This window comes from Triturus cristatus, chromosome 12, assembly GCF_964204655.1.
Source record: "Triturus cristatus chromosome 12, aTriCri1.1, whole genome shotgun sequence".
NCBI classification, from domain to species: domain Eukaryota; kingdom Metazoa; phylum Chordata; class Amphibia; order Caudata; family Salamandridae; genus Triturus; species Triturus cristatus.
Window position 1 is genome coordinate 24904219 of NC_140595.1, and position 18903 is coordinate 24923121.

Below are 18903 nucleotides of genomic sequence, written 5' to 3' on the forward strand. Positions count from 1 at the left end.
TGACTTGCGGGGTTTGGGTGAAGGATGCAGCTGGTTTCTGATGGCTCCAGGCAGCGCTGCTCCACCTGATGAGGGAGGGGCTGTTAGAACTGGACGGTCTGCGTCTCTTATAAGGGTCATTAGAGTGAAACATCTGTGCGTGAATGGTTTAGTTTAGCTCCACAATTTCCTCAATAATACAGAGCACAGCAAGTCTCGACCAATACATTTGCAAACGAGCATTGAAAATGCAATAGGGCCCAGCAACCCAACGCTCATTACACCACAACAAAAATATAATAGCATAGCGATACACAAAGCTGGGCCGGGGACAAAGCACACATCCCACCACTCCCAACCGTGCCTGAAACCTCCAACGGCAAGGAGTACTGCCCTTGTGTGATGACCTGAGCTCGCGCCACACAGCTAAAGTTAGCTGTAAGTTAGCAATGAGACCTACAAATTCCTCTTAAGTTATACGTTCAGGTAAAAACGATTGTGCAGTGGTAGATTGGAAACCAGCTGTTGCCAGCTGCGCTCCGCGATCTTGGCTCCGACCCAGGCTGGCTAGAGGTACAACCTGTAACATACAACTACTCCTCTGCCATCGGGCGTGGACATTTTCCAAGTGCACGTTGGGCAGGCTGGCGACGGAAACATCAGCCCTCCTGCTCCGGAACGCCACGCCGGCCCCTGCTGGGCCAGAAATGCTTTCATTTTGAGCCTGGCTGCTCCGGCCGCGCGTGACCCCAAAGACACCACAAAGGCAGTGCCCGATCGCGGACCTTCAACCCCTACAACACACACACTGCCAAAATTGGGGCCTAGCGCCACATAGTATGGGGAAAGACGAGAGGCGGCACTGCCCTGCACTCCCCAATGAATACAACGCCAGACCAAGGGCACAACCGCGTGACCGACGCCAGACCAGGAAGCAGGGGCACAGGAACACGCGTGGCACAGGAAACCAACGGCATAAAAGCCCTGCACCCTCCCCCTGCCTCGCACCCACACTCGGCGTCCCCTGCACCCTACCCCGCCGCTCCGCACAAATCTCGCTCCCATCTGCCCACCTCCCGAGCCCCACCAGGCAACCCAGCACACATCCAGGCCAGTGAGGCTCGGGGACAGGGGACAACCAACACTCACCGGGATAACAGGGGGGGCACAAAAACCCGACGCCAGACCAGGACGACCAAAACGCTCAAAAACGGCGGCGTGGCAACAATTCACGTGGCCAGGAGCGCAGGAAGCAGAGGAAGATCTGAGGGGGTGAGGCGCTTAAGAGGGGGGTCTAGCCTCGCGGCACGCCTCCCCAAGACAAACCCATTGGGGCCTCCCCTCCCCGAGGCGCGGCCTCGCTAGAGAGGCGGAGCGGGGGGGGGGCTCCGACGGGCGGCCACTGAGGGCTGCACTGCTGATGTCCCCCTGCGTGGGACGCGGGCAGCGGCATTCTTCCAGTAGTTCGCCATTTCATAGTGGACCCTCGGGGTCCAACTTTAATGAGCGAGATTTGTCCCACCACGAGCTGCCAGTACCCCTGGCATTGCCCTTATTTCACCTCACGCCTCTTTCTTCCACCACCCTCCGGTCTCTTTATTATGTGAATACCGAGGCTGCCTGGTCTTGATTCCACCTCACGCCTCTTTCTTCCACCCTCTACACTTCCAGTCTCTTTATCTCATGAATACCGAGGCTGCCTGGTCTTGATTCCACCTCATGCTTCTTTCTTCAATGCCCTACACTCCCTGTCGCTTTATCTCATGCGTGCAAAGGCTGTGTAGTTTTTATTCCACCTTGTGCTTCTTTCTTCCACCCCCTACACCTCCTGTCGCTTTATCTCATGCATGCCAAGTCTGCGTGGTTTTGATTCCACCTCACGCCTCTTTCTTCCACCACCTACACTTCCTGTCTCTTTATCTCATGAATACCAAAGTTGCCGGGTCATGATTCCACTTCATACCTCTTTCTTCCACCTCCTGCACTTCCTGTCGCTTTATCTCATGAACACTGAGGCTGCCTGGTCTTGATTCCACCTCACGCCTCTTTCTTCCACCACCTACACATCCTGTCTCTTTATCTCAAGAATACAGAGGTGTCTAGTCTTGAGTCCACATCATGTCTTTCTTGTTCACCACCCTACATTACCTATCTGTTTGCCTCACTCTAGCAGATTCTTTTTCTTTCTTTCTTTTCCATAGGTTTCTGTTTTCCTATCTGTCTCTTCTCCTTTCTTTTTCCCTTTCACTCACTTGCAATAAGTCCAGTCCAGCATTAAGAGTGCCGGAGCCCACCACCTGCATCCAATGGCACAAATTAAGCTCTGCCTGACCAACCAAGCTCCTTACACCTTACCAGTTCAGCTCATGAAACTCCAGACTCAACGCCTACTTGTTCAAAGAGAAGCTCACAACGATGTCACGATCTAAATTCAATTTCTCTATAAATCTGACTTCATCAACTAAAGAAAGGCATCTGTCATACCAGTTCAGCAATCACGGACACATTTCGCCTTCTTTGGGACACATCATTGTGATAGTCTTCCTTTGACTACTGAAAATGTACAAATCCTCACTTCCTGTTCAGGTCTTAAGTTTGGGGTGCCATCTCTCTGTTCAGGGGTGCCGATGGGCACTCATTACACTGGTTGCAGGCACTTTATGTTCCTGTACTCTACATTATAAACCTAAACACAGTATTTGAAGAATTAAAGAGTCTTACCTTTGACTTCCAGCGGCACCGTGTCCTGTTCGTCATCGATACCGATCACCACCTCGCACCGGTAGGTGCCCGAGTCGCTGAAGCGTGCGGCAGAGATCACCAAGGTGGCATTGTACCGGTCCCGCGGATACCCTGGCAGGGCCACCCGACCCTCGAACCCTCGAGCCACCTTCACCACATTGTCCTTGGCCACCAGGATGGGCACCTCCTTGGGCCGAGCCTGGGAATCCCACTGCACCTTGGTCCACTTGATGCGTGGGGGATCGGGGGCATCGTTCGGGCCAAGGGACTGAGACGTGTCCAGGAGGAAAATGCAGGGCAGCGTCACCTCCTCGGCCAGTCCGACCTCCACGGGGTCGTGTTGGACCTTGTTGAAGTGGATGCGCCGGGCATTGTCTTGAGAGCCTGCGGGAACAAAGGGACTCAATTTAGAACCATGTGGAGATGTCAAGAAAACAAGACAGTTTACTACTTGTGGTTAGTGTATGTCTCATTCATCTAGACTCTGGAAGGAAGGCATGGCCACAACTAAAACCTCAAGCTAGACTGTGACAGTTCCTAACGCGTGCCACTCTATAATTGCAACATACAAGACTGCAGGACACCAATCTCATCTTGGCCTCCTGCAGGGTGCAGTTGTTTTGAACATTTTTGCTAGGGCTGATCCCAAAGGCATCTGGATTTAACTTGTAACTAAAACTCAGTTTTCCACTTTTACTGATCTTCACAGACAGAAAGCTGTCTATTTTAACATCTGTATATTTTTGTGAATATATGGAGAAAAACCCAAATTAGGTTGCTTCTTGGATGATTCTCAATGCTGCCAGTCATAACTGCCACACTAAAGGCTGTCCTTAAAGGCAGGAACTGGCGTTAAGAAGTAGGTAAAGTTTCTTAATAAGGATTAGAACATTGGAATGTTGGGAGCTCAATGGAGTGCTCCGGGCTTCTACGGGCCGGTAAAAGCCCTCAGAGCAACATTCCAATGTGAACATAGGCCTCTCGGAGCCCGAGGGAATATAAACCCCCACGGGCTCTGAGAGGCCTTTGTTTTATTTGTTAAAACATCCTGCTCTCTAATGGTAAAATGTTCTAATAGCCTTATAGCCCTCTGTAGCTTAGCTATATTGGTCATTAAAGTCCCGCTCCCTTGTGAAAGGCCCTCGCCTTTAGCTCAGGCAATGGCCGGTATAGCCCGCTACGCCGGGCTGTAAGGCTATATTAGAACATTGGAATGTTGAGAGCTCCATTGAAGACAGTTCAGTAGCTCCGGGCTTATAATGGCTGGTAGAAGCCCGGAGCTTCAACCCTACAATGTTTGCCTTCATGTTTCCCCCCTCTTAATTTTGAACAGCCATATAGCCCTTCTGCCTAGGGCTTTACCGGTTGCCAGTAAAATGGCTGAGGATAGGGAGCTGTCGCGAGCTCCGCCATCACACACATGAGTCTAAGCATGAAACCCTAAAGCGCCTAGAGGCCGAGGAACTGCAAATGCTGCTCTGTAGAAACACATGAAAGAGCCACAAGGACGCGGCCTCTCCTCCCTGGGTCCAACCATGAGAAGTGAAGTGGAGAGGACAGGGGGAGAGAGGGCAGAGGGCGAGAGAACAGGGGTGGAAGAGAGAGAGGACAGGGGTGGGAGAGAGGACAGGGGTGGGAGAGAGGACAGGGGGAGGGGGGAAGAGAGGGGGAGGGGGGAAGAGAGGGGGAGGGGGGAAGAGAGGGGGAGGGGGGAAGAGAGGGCGAGGGGGGAAGAGAGGACAGGGGGAGAGAGGACAGGGGGAGAGAGGGCGGGGGGAGAGAGGGCGGGGGGAGAGAGGGCGGGGAGAGAGGATGGGGGAGAGAGGATGGGGGAGAGAGAGGACGGGGGAGAGAGAGGACGGGGGAGAGAGAGGACGGGGGAGAGAGAGGACGGGAGAGAGGACGGGAGAGAGGACGGGAGAGAGGACGGGAGAGAGGACGGGAGAGAGGACGGGAGAGAGGACGGGTTAGAGGACAGGGAGAGAGGACAGGGAGAGAGGACAGGGAGAGAGGACAGGGAGAGAGGACAGGGAGAGAGGACAGGGAGAGGGGGAGAGAGGACAGGGAGAGGGGGAGAGAGGACAGGGGGAGAGAGGACAGGGGGAGAGAGGACAGGGAGCGAGAGGACAGGGGGCGAGAGGACGGGGGCGAGAGGACGGGCCGAGAGGACGGGGCGAGAGGACGGGGCGAGAGGACGGGGCGAGAGGACGGGGCGAGAGGACGGGGCGAGAGGACGGGGCGAGAGGACGGGTGTTGAGAGGACAGGGGAGAGGACGGGGAGAGGAGGGGGAGAGGAGGGGGAGAAAGGACAGGGAGAGAGAGGAGAGAGAGGACAGCGGGAGAGAGGACAGCGGGAGAGAGGACAGGGGCGAAAGGACAGGGGGGAGAGGACAGGGGGGAGAGGACAGGGGGGAGAGGACAGGGGGAGAGAGAGAGGACGGGGAGAGAACGGGGGAGAGAGGACAAGGGGGAGAGAGGACAGGGGAGAGAGGACAGGGGAGAGAGGACAGGGGAGAGAGGACAAGGGGAGAGAGGACAGGGGGAGAGAAGACAGGGGGAGAGAAGACAGGGGGAGAGAAGACAGGGGGAGAGAAGACAGGGGGAGAGAAGACAGGGGGAGAGAAGACAGGGGGAGAGAAGACAGGGGGAGAGAAGACGGGGAAGAGAAGACAGGGGGCGAGAAGACAGGGGGCGAGAAGACAGGGGGCGAGAAGACAGGGGGCGAGAAGACAGGGGGCGAGAAGACAGGCGGCGAGAAGACAGGCGGCGAGAAGACAGGCGGCGAGAGAGGACAGGGGTGGGAGGGAGGACAGGGGTGGGAGGGAGGACAGGGGTGGGAGGGAGGACAGGGGTGGCAGAGAGGACAGGGGTGGCAGAGAGGACAGGGGTGGCAGAGAGGACAGGGGTGGCAGAGAGGACAGGGGTGGCAGAGAGGACAGGGGTGGCAGAGAGGACAGGGGTGGGAGAGAGGACAGGGGTGGGAGAGAGGACAGGGGTGGGAGAGAGGACAGGGGTGGGAGAGAGGACAGGGGTGGGAGAGAGGACAGGAGGAGAGAGGACAGGGGGAGAGAGGACAGGGGGAGAGAGGACAGAGGGAGACAGTGCTATCACCCAACTGCCTGCGTGGGGTCGGGGAGTCTGTGGGGCAGGGGTGGGCGCTTTGTTACAAGGGAGGCTAAAGTGGGGTGGCTCCCAATCTAGTGACCGGATGGGGTGCATGGATGGGGCCCGAGCAACTCTTCGTAGTTCAAAGTGTCGCAATGCACCACTGGAAGAGATGGCACCACTACCTGGGATGTACTCAGAAAGGTATTGTACACATCCGGTCAACTCATATCTCATTCGCCAAGAAACCGGATACATACTGAAAACCACACCCGAAGCATGCAAAGAATAAAAAGACCCCTTTAAACTCCTCAGGGTTCCTGGAGGGCCACGCCCACGGAGTGACCCCTCACCGTGTTAACAACGCAGTATCTGCCCCCTGCTTTACTGGTGCAATAGCGCCCTCTGGTGGATGCCAACCTTGTCTGCACCAGTGGAGCACATGGGTGTGATAAAAACCCACTTTGGTCAATGATACAATGGAACACGCATTGAGAAAGCCAGAAGGCCCCTGCTTCATTTGTTACCGCAGGCTGGGCTATCTCAGAGTGAAGCACACTGAAGGGAGCCGCAGAAGAGGACAGAGAAGGATGCAATTATAAAGTAGTCCCTCATACAGCTTAGTGGGAACACTCTATTGGAGGCGGAAGGATACCCCCAAACAGCCAATAACATTGGGTTGCGATGGCCATCCACTATGCTGAGCTCATTTGTGATTGACAAAGGCTGCAGCTGTAATGGGCTGGTTGAAGGAAGCCAATGGCTGACAGGGCCGAGTGCTACTCTATTTACATTGGTAGCAATAGGTCTGTTTGTCAGCTGTGCTCTCATAAACCTGACCTTAAAATCAGGGTAGGGGGTCAGAACCAGGGAGGGGGCAGTCCACACCCTATCTATAGTAGGGTATGTGTAGCGCCGCTGGGTCACACCAGCAGTTGCGGTCAGCATGGCTCGCGGGCCGCGAGGGCAGGAGGGTTGGTCACAATAAACAAACACAAAAACTTACCTTTAGGCCGGGTCCCGCGTCTTCCCTGCTCCATCTCTCCTGCCTCCGACAGGAACAGGACGCAGGCAGCCAGGCTCCCTCCCCTAAGCCAATCACAAAACTGCAATGCAGCGTTGTGATTAGTCTGAGCGCCGTGAGACGGCGCTCAGCCAGGGTCTGGGGGGGGAGGACATGTTTTCCAGCCTGCATAGGGAAGGGGAAGTGCGCATGACTGTTGTGGGTGGCCGAGAGTGACGGCCAAACAGTCAATGCGCACTCAAGAGTGGGCACACCACTCCTCCCCTGCTCCGTTAGCAGAGCAGCCCTGCCCAAGCACCCGCCCACAAAAGAAATATAAAATGGTAATATCTAAAAGTTATTACCATTTTATGTTTTTGTTTCTCGCACTGTGAGAAAGCAGTGGGGCGACGCTCCTCCCCATAGCTGCACACCAGTGAGGCCTGCAAGAGAGAATCTGCCCCACCGCTGTCCATGTCCTACCTTTTCCCTCCTCTTCCCTTCACACACCGAGAACCTCTGCTAATAGGATTTTCTTTTTTACCAGCACACCACAAAAAAACTGCAGGCACCTCTCCTGCACCCCCAGGTCAGGCTGGCTCCTCTGTAGCTGGAGTGGAGGTAATGAGGCGCCTGCGGTGCCGTGTCACGGACTTCACAAGGTCCGTCCGACCAGATGCCCCCGGCTGCGGCCGGCCATTTTATCCATCAGCAGGGACGGAGGAGAGGCAGGGCAGAGGCTGTAAGAGATTCATCATCGCCGGCTTCGACATCATCCCCACCTTTGCTTCCAAGGCCCGCTTTACTCCTGCAAGCCTTTAATAAATATAGATCTGCGGCGAGAAGCCAATTACTCAGCCAGCAGCCGCTCTTAATCTCGAGAATGCATCATCCCCCCACTGAGAGGCCAAATGAAAAGGCCCTCATGTGTCCGTGAAGCGGCGATAGCGCCGGAGCCGGAGACGTTTCCAGGAGTACCGGTGTGTAGCAGCTAAGCAGGCCGAGTGCTTGGTATAACAATTGGGCCCGGGATAAGGCACTTCAACGCCTCGTCAGGGGTAGTGAGCGCTATATAAATGCAATTAAAATACAATACAATGCGGGTGGTAGCTGCCGGGCCACAGATTCACCCCTTCATGACATCAGTGTAAAAACTCTTTGACTTGATCCCACAGCCTCTGGGTACTTCTTCGCCTGCGACTGTTGTACCTTGGTGGGCTTACCCAGCACACACGAGCTGTCTTTATAGATATATGAAGGGTCTCAAATATTTAAGATTGTATTAAGTGTTTGAAAAATATTTTATGTTTTATTTGCTCCTCTACCCCACTGAAACAAGACGGGGTGGGGTAATTGGCTGTTTTAGGACAACTCCTTCATCACTAACGTACTGTCAACATGTTTCAGCCCTAACTATTGTGCAATAAGTGTCTCAGGGCATTCCTCAGGATACACCTCACCAAAATTGACCGGTGTATTCTCAATAATGTTATGCTATATTGATTTGTATAGCTCACTAATCCCAGAGAGGCTATCCAGGCGCTTAGCGGTGTTTGGTTTATCAAAATGCCGTTCATACATCCACAAAAACAGCTCACGAGCTCTAGGTGAGCCCTACGAGCAAAAATAATTGCTGGAGAAGGATCTCACCAAAAGGAGGCCTTGTTTAACCAGAAAGGAACTGTTACCAGTCACTGCAGGTCCATCAGCAACCTACTCCCTGTATCCAAAGTATGTGGCTGTTGTCTGCCCAAACAAAGCTTATTGATGACTACAGAGACTTCGTGACACACACCAGCATGGCTTCCATCCTTTGGCGCACTGCCAAAGACGACCCTGAGTCTAGAACTCTGCCTGCTAGTGCTCCCAGAAGACTAAGTAAATAGCTCAGGCTTTGTCACCGCTTTAGGTGTGTAAAAGTCTCCACTTCCTCCCTCCCCAGGTTGTCCCTCTTCCTCGCCAACTAATTTAAGCCCAGTCAAAAACACTCTCCCCACCCCTGCCTGCTGTAGCTGCGCCTTGCCACAACACACAACCTACTACTGCCGCGGGCTCTCTATGCCTGTCCCCACCCCGTGCACACTCATACCCCGGTGTCTCTGCCCCTTTCCCTGCGTGCCCCAGTATCTCTGCCTCAGAGTGAGTGTCCGCCCCCTCAGCCTCAGTGCCCACTGCCCCTGTGTCAATGCACCCGTATATGCAGCCACTACACTGCCCCATAAGCGTGCCACCAGTGCGTGCGCCACCTGCTTCAACGCCTCTGCCCTCACCCTAAACACCAGAGCATATAATCCATGCACATGCAAGTCCCACGGGATGTGTGTACCCCCTGCTGCGGGAACGCTTACTCTACTGCCCTCTTGCACATAATAAACGGCCCTACTCGCTACTGATGCCACTCTAACCTTATGCCTAGGTTCTTCTACATTATTGCCCCTAATCACCGGCCCTAGTAATTGCTCCCTTATACCTCCGGTGGCCCAGCCCTTCTTGCCCCAGTGGTTCTGCCCTATTACCCATAATCACAACCCTACTGCTCCCTCGTCCCTCCACTAACTCTGTTCTTCTCGCATCTGTGATTCTACCCCCTACCTCCAATAACCACACTTAGTAACTACGCCCTCGTAACTCCAGGGATACTGCCCTTTTTGCCCCGGTGGTTCTATCCCATTACCCCCAAACACCGCCCCAGTAACAGCTCCCTCCTACCTCTCGTCGCTCTGCTTTTCCTGCCTCGGTGATTCTGCCCCATACCCTCAAAAACTGCCCCTAGTAACCGCGCCTTCCTGACTGCAATCATACTACCAGCGTGTAGTTGTGCAATATGCAATGTACTATTTCTCTGGTATGTGTTCCGGCAGCTGCAGTATTAGTGTAGGTGGTGTGTGCAGGACCGTTTTTCACCGGCAAATAGTTATTTAATGGTCTAGATAAGAAATGTTTAATTGCTACTGTTCAGGGGGATGGGGGATGTTTGCCGAATTAACTGTGAACTGCTGTAAGTGTTTGTGAAGGGAGCTCCTATTAGTAACATGATGAAGCCCTTGGCGTATTGACATTCAGATTCTCTTTAATAATTAAGGACAGTCCGACCCTCGATTATGTTGTACTTTTTTTTTATGTGTTCTCTCTATAGCTTACATCATAATCACATATCTTTTGTTTACCAAATACGTACTCCCATTGTTCTGTCATCTATGTGTGCATTTTGTGCCATAGTGGCATACTTAGGTCTCGCATTACTGAAAATTACAGCTATTGGTGTTGCATTATTATGTGCAACGCCAAAAGCTCAAACTTTTACTAATGCGAGACCTATTGCATTGCAAATGCTTGTTTCCCTTTGCTATCGAGCACTCCAAACGAGTGCATCTGCTATTAGTGGCTTTGCCAATGCTTGCCATGTTATTGTTACAATGTGTATTTACTGCAGGTCCCACATCATAAATGGCCACACAATATCGACATCTCACCTCCTGTCTGTCACAAGCGTTATCCACGGAGCGCCTGTAACCTCGTGAACAGACTGCAGGGGACTGAGGCTTACACAGGAGTCAGTAACAACAGGAGTCAAATGCATGAAGCATTTTAAACGTCTCCCATAGCTCTAATAAAGAGTTATTTTATAATCCACTCGCCTGCGCATCACGCCATGTTAGTAAGTGTTTAGTAAGGTGCTTTGAGGCGCGTCCTGTCAGGCTCCCGGGGTTTTATAAGCATCGATCTGCTTTTACCGTCCATGCACGAGGAATGTGCGCCACCCCCTGGTAACCTCTGCGCCAGGTACGTTTTCCCTCCTCGCCATGCTTTCAGGGACAGCCTGCAAAAGAAACAATTGATGGACGGAATGCTGGACAATGCAAGCATTCACCCCCAGTCACGGATCTGGGTTTAATCCATTGTTCTTTAGCTCACTCCGCCACCCCAGTTTGGACCCAGCCATATGCAAATCAGTCTTGACCCTGTGCCTCATGCGAACAGTCCAGCCCGAACTGCCAAGCCAGGTCCTCCCTGGGCCGGAAACAAGCATCCTAAGACCGGTTCCTTGGCAGAGACATAGCGCTGCCTCTGGGAGCCTCAGAAACCCATAAGGGTTTCCCCAGTTTCCAGCTATTGATTTATTGATCACCCACACAGACGCCCTGTGGACGTATAAGAGTAATGTTCGCACATTTAGCATCAGAGGGCGAGATCCGTATCCGGCTGCAGTACAAGCGGACACTTGCTCCATGTACTACAAGTCCCAGGGACGTAAGACAACTGGGGGTCACTGGGTGGTCTTTTCACCTGCATCGTATTTCCTGTTATATTTCGTTGTGCTGAGTGCAGGTGTCATGGTTGGAGTTTGCGGAGACAACGCATGCAGGCAGCACTGCACAGCAGGCAGCACCGCACAAATGCAGGCAGCACCGCACAGATGCAGGCAGCACCGCACAGATGCAGGCAGCACCGCACAGATGCAGGCAGCACCGCACAGAGGCAGGCAGCACCGCACAGAGGCAGGCGGCAGCACCGCACAGAGGCAGGCAGCACCGCACAGAGGCAGGCAGCACCGCACAGATGCAGGCAGCATCGCACCGCACAGATGCAGGTAACACTGCACAGATGCAGGTAGCACCACACTGCACAGATGCAGGTGGCACCACACTGTACAGATGCAGGCAGCACCGCACAGATGCACGTAGGACCGCACAGATGCACGTAGGACCGCACAGATGCAGGCAGCACCGCACAGATGAAGGCAGCACCGCAGAGATGCAGGCAGCACCGCAGAGATGCAGGCAGCAGCGCAGAGATGCAGGCAGCAGCGCAGAGATGCAGGCAGCAGCGCAGAGATGCAGGCAGCACCACACAGAGGCAGGCAGCACCGCACAGAGGCAGGTGGCACCGCACCGCACAGATGCAGGTAGCACCGCACCGCACAGAGGCAGGTAGCACCGCACAGATGCAGGTAGCACTGCACTGCACACATGTGGGTCGTACCACACAGATGCAGGTAGGACCACACTGCACAGATGCAGGTAGCACCGCACAGATGCAGGTAGCACCGCACAGATGCAGGTAGCACTGCACAGATGCAGGTAGTACCACACTGCACAGATGCAGGTAGCACCGCACAGATGCAAGTAGCACCGCACAGATGCAAGTAGCACCGCACAGATGCAAGTAGCTCTGCACAGATGCAAGTAGCACCGGACAGATGCAAGTAGCACCGCACAAATGCAGGTAGCACCGCACAGATGAAGGTAGCACCGCACAGATGAAGGTAGCACCGCACAGATGCAGGTAGCACCGCACAGATGCAGGTAGCTCCGCACAGATGCAAGTAGCCCCGCACAGATGCAAGTAGCACCGGACAGATGCAAGTAGCACCGCACCGTTGCAAATAGCTCCGCACAGATGCAGGTAGCACCGCACAGATGCAGGTAGCACCGCACAGATGCAGGTAGCACCGCACAGATGCAGGTAGCACCGCACAGATGCAGGTAGCTCCGCACAGATGCAGGTAGCTCCGCACAGATGCAAGTAGCACCGGACAGATGCAAGTAGCACCGCACCGATGCAAGTAGCACCGCACCGATGCAAGTAGCTCCGCACAAATGCAGGTAGCACCGCACAGATGCAGGTAGCACCGCACAGATGCAGGTAGCACTGCACAGATGCAGTCCAGCTTCACCTTTAGAACAAAACTTTGTTGTCCCTTTTCTCCTACCTCGCTCCAGCCACGTCTTTGCTTCCCTCTCTAGCCACCCCTCCACCGTCCTTACTTCTCTGTCTTTCCTCCCACACATCCCCCATCCCATTCCCTCCCCCCAATGTTTTCTGGCTTATCTCCCCCCTCTTCTTTTATCTCTTCTTCCAACCCAGCACAACAAGCACTGGCAAAGCCAATAGGTTTCACCTATGCGAAATGTGTTGGCTTTGTCAATGTTGCATCATGGCTTGAAGACATTGACAAAGCCATTAGATATCACATGGGCGAAACCTATTGACCTTGTCAATGCTTGTTTGAATTGGCAATTGCAATCCCTCCTCCGAGTCCGAAGCGCCTGGAGGCGGCTCAATTTACAGCGCTGCATTATACAAGAGGTTTATTAATTCATGGAGACAGTCTTCCCTGCAGGCTGGGCCTCCCTGGGGATGCTAGATATCAGCGAATGGCAGCGACAGATGTCCCAGCATCCCCCGGGGCAGAGAAGGGCACGAGCAGCCTCTATCACTGGCTGCTGAAGCATCCTGGGAGTGAATAATTAACGCTTGAGCACTGCAGCGGAAGCAAACACGACCCGGGGTCATTATCTTCACAATCAGGAAGGAGCGGGTTATCACCCGAAGTCCTGTCGTCATACATTACACTGATATGAACATGCATTAAACCCAGAAACATGTCTGGCTCTCCACCTGACCCTGGCAGCTCCCTCATGGCAAAGGCCGCTGTACCCCAGTGCCAAGCTATTGTGCCACCCATAACCACAGCAGACAGATTATGTACCCCAGTGCCAAGCTATTGTGCCACTCATCACTACAGGACGCAGATTATGTACCCCAGTGCCAAGCTATTGTGCCACTCATCACTACAGGACGCAGGTTATGTACCCCAGTGCCAAGCTATTGTGCCACCCATCACCACAGGACACAGGTTATGTACCCCAGTGCCAAGCTATTGTGCCACCCATCACCACAGGGACAGGTTATGTACCCCAGTGCCAAGCTATTGTGCCACCTATCACCACAGAGACAGGTTATGTACCCCAGTGCCAAGCTATTGTGCCACTCATCACTACAGGACGCAGATTATGTACCCCAGTGCCAAGCTATTGTGCCACTCATCACTACAGGACGCAGGTTACGTACCCCAGTGCCAAGCTATTGTGCCACCCATCACCACAGGACACAGGTTATGTACCCCAGTGTCAAGCAATTGTGCCACCCATCACCACAGGGACAGGTTATGTACCCCAGTGCCAAGCTATTGTGCCACCTATCACCACAGAGACAGGTTATGTACCCCAGTGCCAAGCTATTGTGCCACTCATCACTACAGGACGCAGATTATGTACCCCAGTGCCAAGCTATTGTGCCACTCATCACTACAGGACGCAGGTTATGTACCCCAGTGCCAAGCTATTGTGCCACCCATCACCACAGGGACAGGTTATGTACCCCAGTGCCAAGCTATTGTGCCACCTATCACCACAGAGACAGGTTATGTACCCCAGTGCCAAACTATTGTGCCTCTCATCGTCGTCATGGGACATGTATTGTATACCAGATCCAAGCTTTTGTGCCACCCATCACCACAGGGACAGGTCTGTGTCCCTGTGTCAGGCTATTGTGCCACCTATCACCACAGGAGACAGGTTATGTACCCAGTGCCAAGCTATAGTACCACTCATCACCAAGGGGGCAGGTCTGTATCCCTGCGCCAATCCACAGCATTCTCCATCACAACAGGAGATGTATTCTGTATGACTGTGTCAAGCTATCGTGCCTTCATAACCTTAGGAGAGTGGGGTTGTATGCCTGTGCCAATCCAGTGTGCCTTCAGCACCAGCCGATGCGGGCTTCGTCTCCCTGTAATAATCTATTATGTCTTCCATCCCCAGAGACAGGCTCTCTGTCCAAGCACTGAACCATGGTGCACCGCCCAGTACAGGACACCTGTGCCAAGCCCCTTCGGGGACAGGGTCAATATGCAGGTGTCAATCTCTTGTGCCCTCCATCACCAGAGAAGACATGCTCTGTATCACAGTGAGGAACCATGGATCCCCTCATCAGTACAGGAGGCCTGACCTGTATTTCTGTGACACACTACTGATTAACTATGTAAACCAGCATTGTTGGTCCAGGAACCAGGAAAACAAGCATTTGCAATGCAATAGGTCTCGCATTCTGATAGTTTGAGGTATTGGCGTTGCAAATGATAATGCAACGCCAGTAGCTCATACTTTCCATATTGCGGGACCTAGTGCATTGCAAATGCTTGCGTAGTGAGCCAGGAACCAGCATCGTATGTCTCATTGCAGTACCGCTAGGTGCTCCTAGAGGTCCCTAGCGAGCAAGGCACCAGCACTGCATGTCTAGGTGCAGTACCGCTAGCTGCTCCTAGAGGTCCCTAGCGAGCAAGGCACCAGCACTGCATGTCTAGGTGCAGTACCGCAAGCTGCTCCTAGAGGTCCCTAGTGAGCAAGGCACCAGCACTGCATGTCTCATTGCAGTACCGCAAGCTGCTCCTAGAGGTCCCTGGTGAGCAAGGCACCAGCACTGCTTGTCTAGGTGCAGTACCGCAAGCTGCTCCTAGAGGTCCCTAGCGAGCAAGGCACCAGCACTGCATGTTTCAGTGCAGTACTGCAAGCTGCTCCTAGAGGTCCCTGGTGAGCAAGGCACCAGTACTGCTTGTCTAGGTGCAGTGCTGCAAGCCGCTCCTAGTGAGCAAGGCAGCAGCACTGAATGTCTAGGTGCAGTACCGCAAGCCGCTCCTAGAGATCCCTAGTGAGCAAGGCACCAGCACTGCATGTCTCATTGCAGTACCGCTAGCTGCTCCTAGAGCTCCCTGGTGAGCAAGGCACCAGCACTGCTTGTCTAGGTGCAGTACCGCAAGCTGCTCCTAGAGGTCCCTAGCGAGCAAGGCACCAGCACTGCATGTTTCAGTGCAGTACTGCAAGCTGCTCCTAGAGGTCCCTGGTGAGCAAGGCACCAGTACTGCTTGTCTAGGTGCAGTGCTGCACGCCGCTCCTAGTGAGCAAGGCAGCAGCACTGAATGTCTAGGTACAGTACCGCAAGCCGCTCCTAGAGATCCCTAGCGAGCACTGCATGTTTCAGTGTAGTACTGCAAGCTGCTCCTAGAGGTCCCTAGTGAGCAAGGCACCAGCACTGAATGTCTACAAAGTTGAAGTTATTGGCATTATAAATGGCAATGTTTTTTTACCTAGCCATGTTGCAGGGTGCAGTACCATATGTGGCCAAAAAGGGACCTCTTTTGGTCACATGTGGTACTGCACCCTGCAGAAGATATTGTAAATCCATCCTACACATAATGCATTCCATGCAAGACAGTACTACGAGTACATTCAAATAGATATGTCCATATATTCAATTAGTAGCTTTGAAATGTGACAAAAGAATAATTAAATTAATTTAGTATTAGGTTGTACTGTGTGTGGAGCTGATGAAGGGAAATTTATAGATGGTTTCTCATAAATGTGAGATGTTCTAGTGAGTGAATTAACCACTGCCAGCCTAGCTTGGGACCAAGTGTGTGTCCTGCCTGAAGTCTTTTAAGAAAATAGTGCCTTGCTTGAGGCTGTTATTAAAACCTAGGGAGTAACAACACATGTAACAGGGGGGTGGGGGTCCTCATGGAAGGTTACAAGAAGAGACAAGGGGGTTCTAAGGAGGGACTACTAAGCCTAATGACCAATGAAAAGCCACCATTTACAAAAGGACAGGGGCCAATTAATAAGATCGGCGGAAAGTGGGTGGAGCTTTATGCCCATAATCTGAATACAGCATGTCTCAAAAAGACAGTGCAAGCGCTGCCTACGCGAGACCTAAAAAACAGTAACGGACAATGGTACTGCAGCCTTGCTTCTCTGTAAACCACATAAGCGCCATCTACTAACGGTCAGCGGTACTGCGGCCTTGCTTCTCTGTAAACCGCAGTAGCGCCATCTAGTAATGGTCAGCGGTACTGCGGCCTTGCTTCTCTGTAAACCACAGTAGCGCCATCTAGTAACGGTCAGCGGTACTGCGTCCTTGCTTCTTCCAAGTATAGCAAATACTATATATCCTTGATAAGTCAATTCCTTGACAAGTCACCTTTGTTCTCGAGCTGTGCCTATGAATCACTGCCGGTCTCTTGACATAGATATTCCGCGCTGTGCCAGTCGCCTACGGCCTGGCCATATTACTGAAAGACTTTGCAGTTTCTGAAAATCCCCTGTGCACTGGCCCTTAATTATGATGGCTTTGGATGCCTGCAGTCGCCATTTGCGCATCTCCAGGGGTGAAGCATTCAATCCCCTGTCAATCACCCGAGCACGTGTAGCCCTGGGGCAGAGGCCCCATCCCTGCTCCAGTTCCCTAAACAGCCAGACCCCCCCAACCCCCTCCAACATATTTTCTCCTTTCAATTATCTAATGCATAAAATATAAAAAGGACATGCTGATAATATGATCACGGAATAGATAAAGCCACAATTTTCTCTGGTGCCAATACCGCCATCCAGCTGGGATAAATTTATGAATCCTGCCTGCAGCGATAAGGGCGCATACATTAGAGAGAGTCGTAAACATCGCATCCTCGCGCACTGAATAATTACAGCGCCGTTCAATACAGCAGAAAACAAACAGGAGACGACGCAGCTGAGGGTGGCCACAGCCAAGCGAATCAAGGTCCCTGAGCAAGGCCATTGCAATGGCAGCACCCTGGCTCCCTAGCACTCCGCCATACCGGCCCATGCCCACCGCCATCAAGCATCCGGGTGTCCGGGCACTACTCCATGCCCACCCAGGCACACCCCCCATCACTGAACACAAGCTAAAGCACTCATCATACCAGCCAATGCACACCACCATTGGTGCACACTCACCCAGGCACTCACCATAGCAGCCCATGCAAGCCACCATCAAAGCATCCTTGTGCCCTGGTACTCAACCATGCCCACCCAGGTACAGTGCCCATCGCTGCACACTCACCATACCAGCCCATGCTCTCCACCATACTCACCCACCTACACCACCATTGTGGCACACTATTCTAGGCACTCCGCCATGCTGGCCCATACACATCACCACATAAGTATGCTGATGCCCGGGCACTCCACCATACCCACCCAGGCACAACCCCATCGCTGGCACCCAGGCACACCACCGTACCCAACCAGGCACACGCCTATTGCTGGTACCCAGGCACTCTACCATGCCCACCCAGGCACACCCCCATCGCTGGTACCCAGGCACGCTACCATGCCCACCCAGGCACACCCCCATCACTGGTACCCAGGCACTCTACCATGCCCACCCAGGCACACCCCCATCACTGGTACCCTTACCTGGGTACAGCAATAGAAAATGCTGCTCCTTAGTAGGCTGGTCTAGGCTTAGGAAGCAGTAGGAGGAACTGGCGAGACAAAGGAGAGCTTAGGGTCGTTCTGTTCCAAGATTCATTAGAGGCCATCAGAGGAGATGTTTTCTGACAGACAGCGTTGTACACAATGGTCATAGATTTAAGGATACATTTCCTACCAGTTAGCAGCCAGCGGAGGGCCTTCGAAACCAGGCGAATGTGCTGAAGTATGGAGCAGCAACCAGACGGGCTGCAGCAACCAGACGGGGAGCAGCAACCAGACGGGCTGCAGCATTTTGCAGTAACAGGAGGCGCTGAGCCCGTTCGGCAGCTGAGGCTAAATAAATTGAATTTCTGTAATCCCGCCTGGTAGGGATACAAGTTGACAACTGGCAGATGGAGCTGAGAATCCAGACATGGAAGAATTTTTTTCAGGATTTCTCATGATATTGGTAGGTTCAAAGATGTCGGTCCACTGTTCCAATTTTGAGGGCGATGCGGGCCGTTAATCACCTTGACTTGAGTTTCGCAGAAAGAGGGACATCTTCGGGCGCAAAAGACGGGTGAAATTGATTCGTGTATCGTCTGCGTACCTGAAAAATTGATGCCGTTGCTGATGGTCTTGTTTTGCTAAGGCGCTTCACATACAAGTTAAGCAGCAGTAGGAAGGGGGTTGATCATTCGACAAGGTAGGCAGATGTGGAGTTAACCAAAGTAAATCTATTTTTACCTATATACTCTAACCTTCACAATATTGTGGTAGTAGATTTCTGGGCGCTATATTATTGCAGGACGATATTCTGTCACATAAATGTTACACACACCCTCGCCATCCTGGAATCCACCTTCATCACCACCACAGCAACGCACCACTATGGTTACGCCATCGCTGCTATTAGTGCCCCGCCCTACGTCATTACTGCCGCAGGGCCTCAGCTACCACCTCTCTGGCACACTTGGCATAGCCACCCAGGCCCACAACATCGCCCCCTGGCACCGGGTCACT

At 53.1% G+C, this 18903-nt stretch overlaps 1 protein-coding gene across 3 annotated transcripts in view; it reads right to left on the bottom strand.

Annotated features, from left to right (window-relative positions):
* NCAN (neurocan) overlaps positions 1–18903 on the bottom strand; it is a 359920-nt gene that overhangs the window by 229710 nt on the left and 111307 nt on the right. For all 3 annotated transcript variants that reach the window (XM_085638464.1, XM_085638463.1, XM_085638465.1), the window contains exon 3: positions 2701–3105. In XM_085638464.1, coding sequence (XP_085494590.1) covers positions 2701–3105 — 405 coding nt within the window. The remainder of the gene's footprint in view (positions 1–2700; positions 3106–18903) is intronic.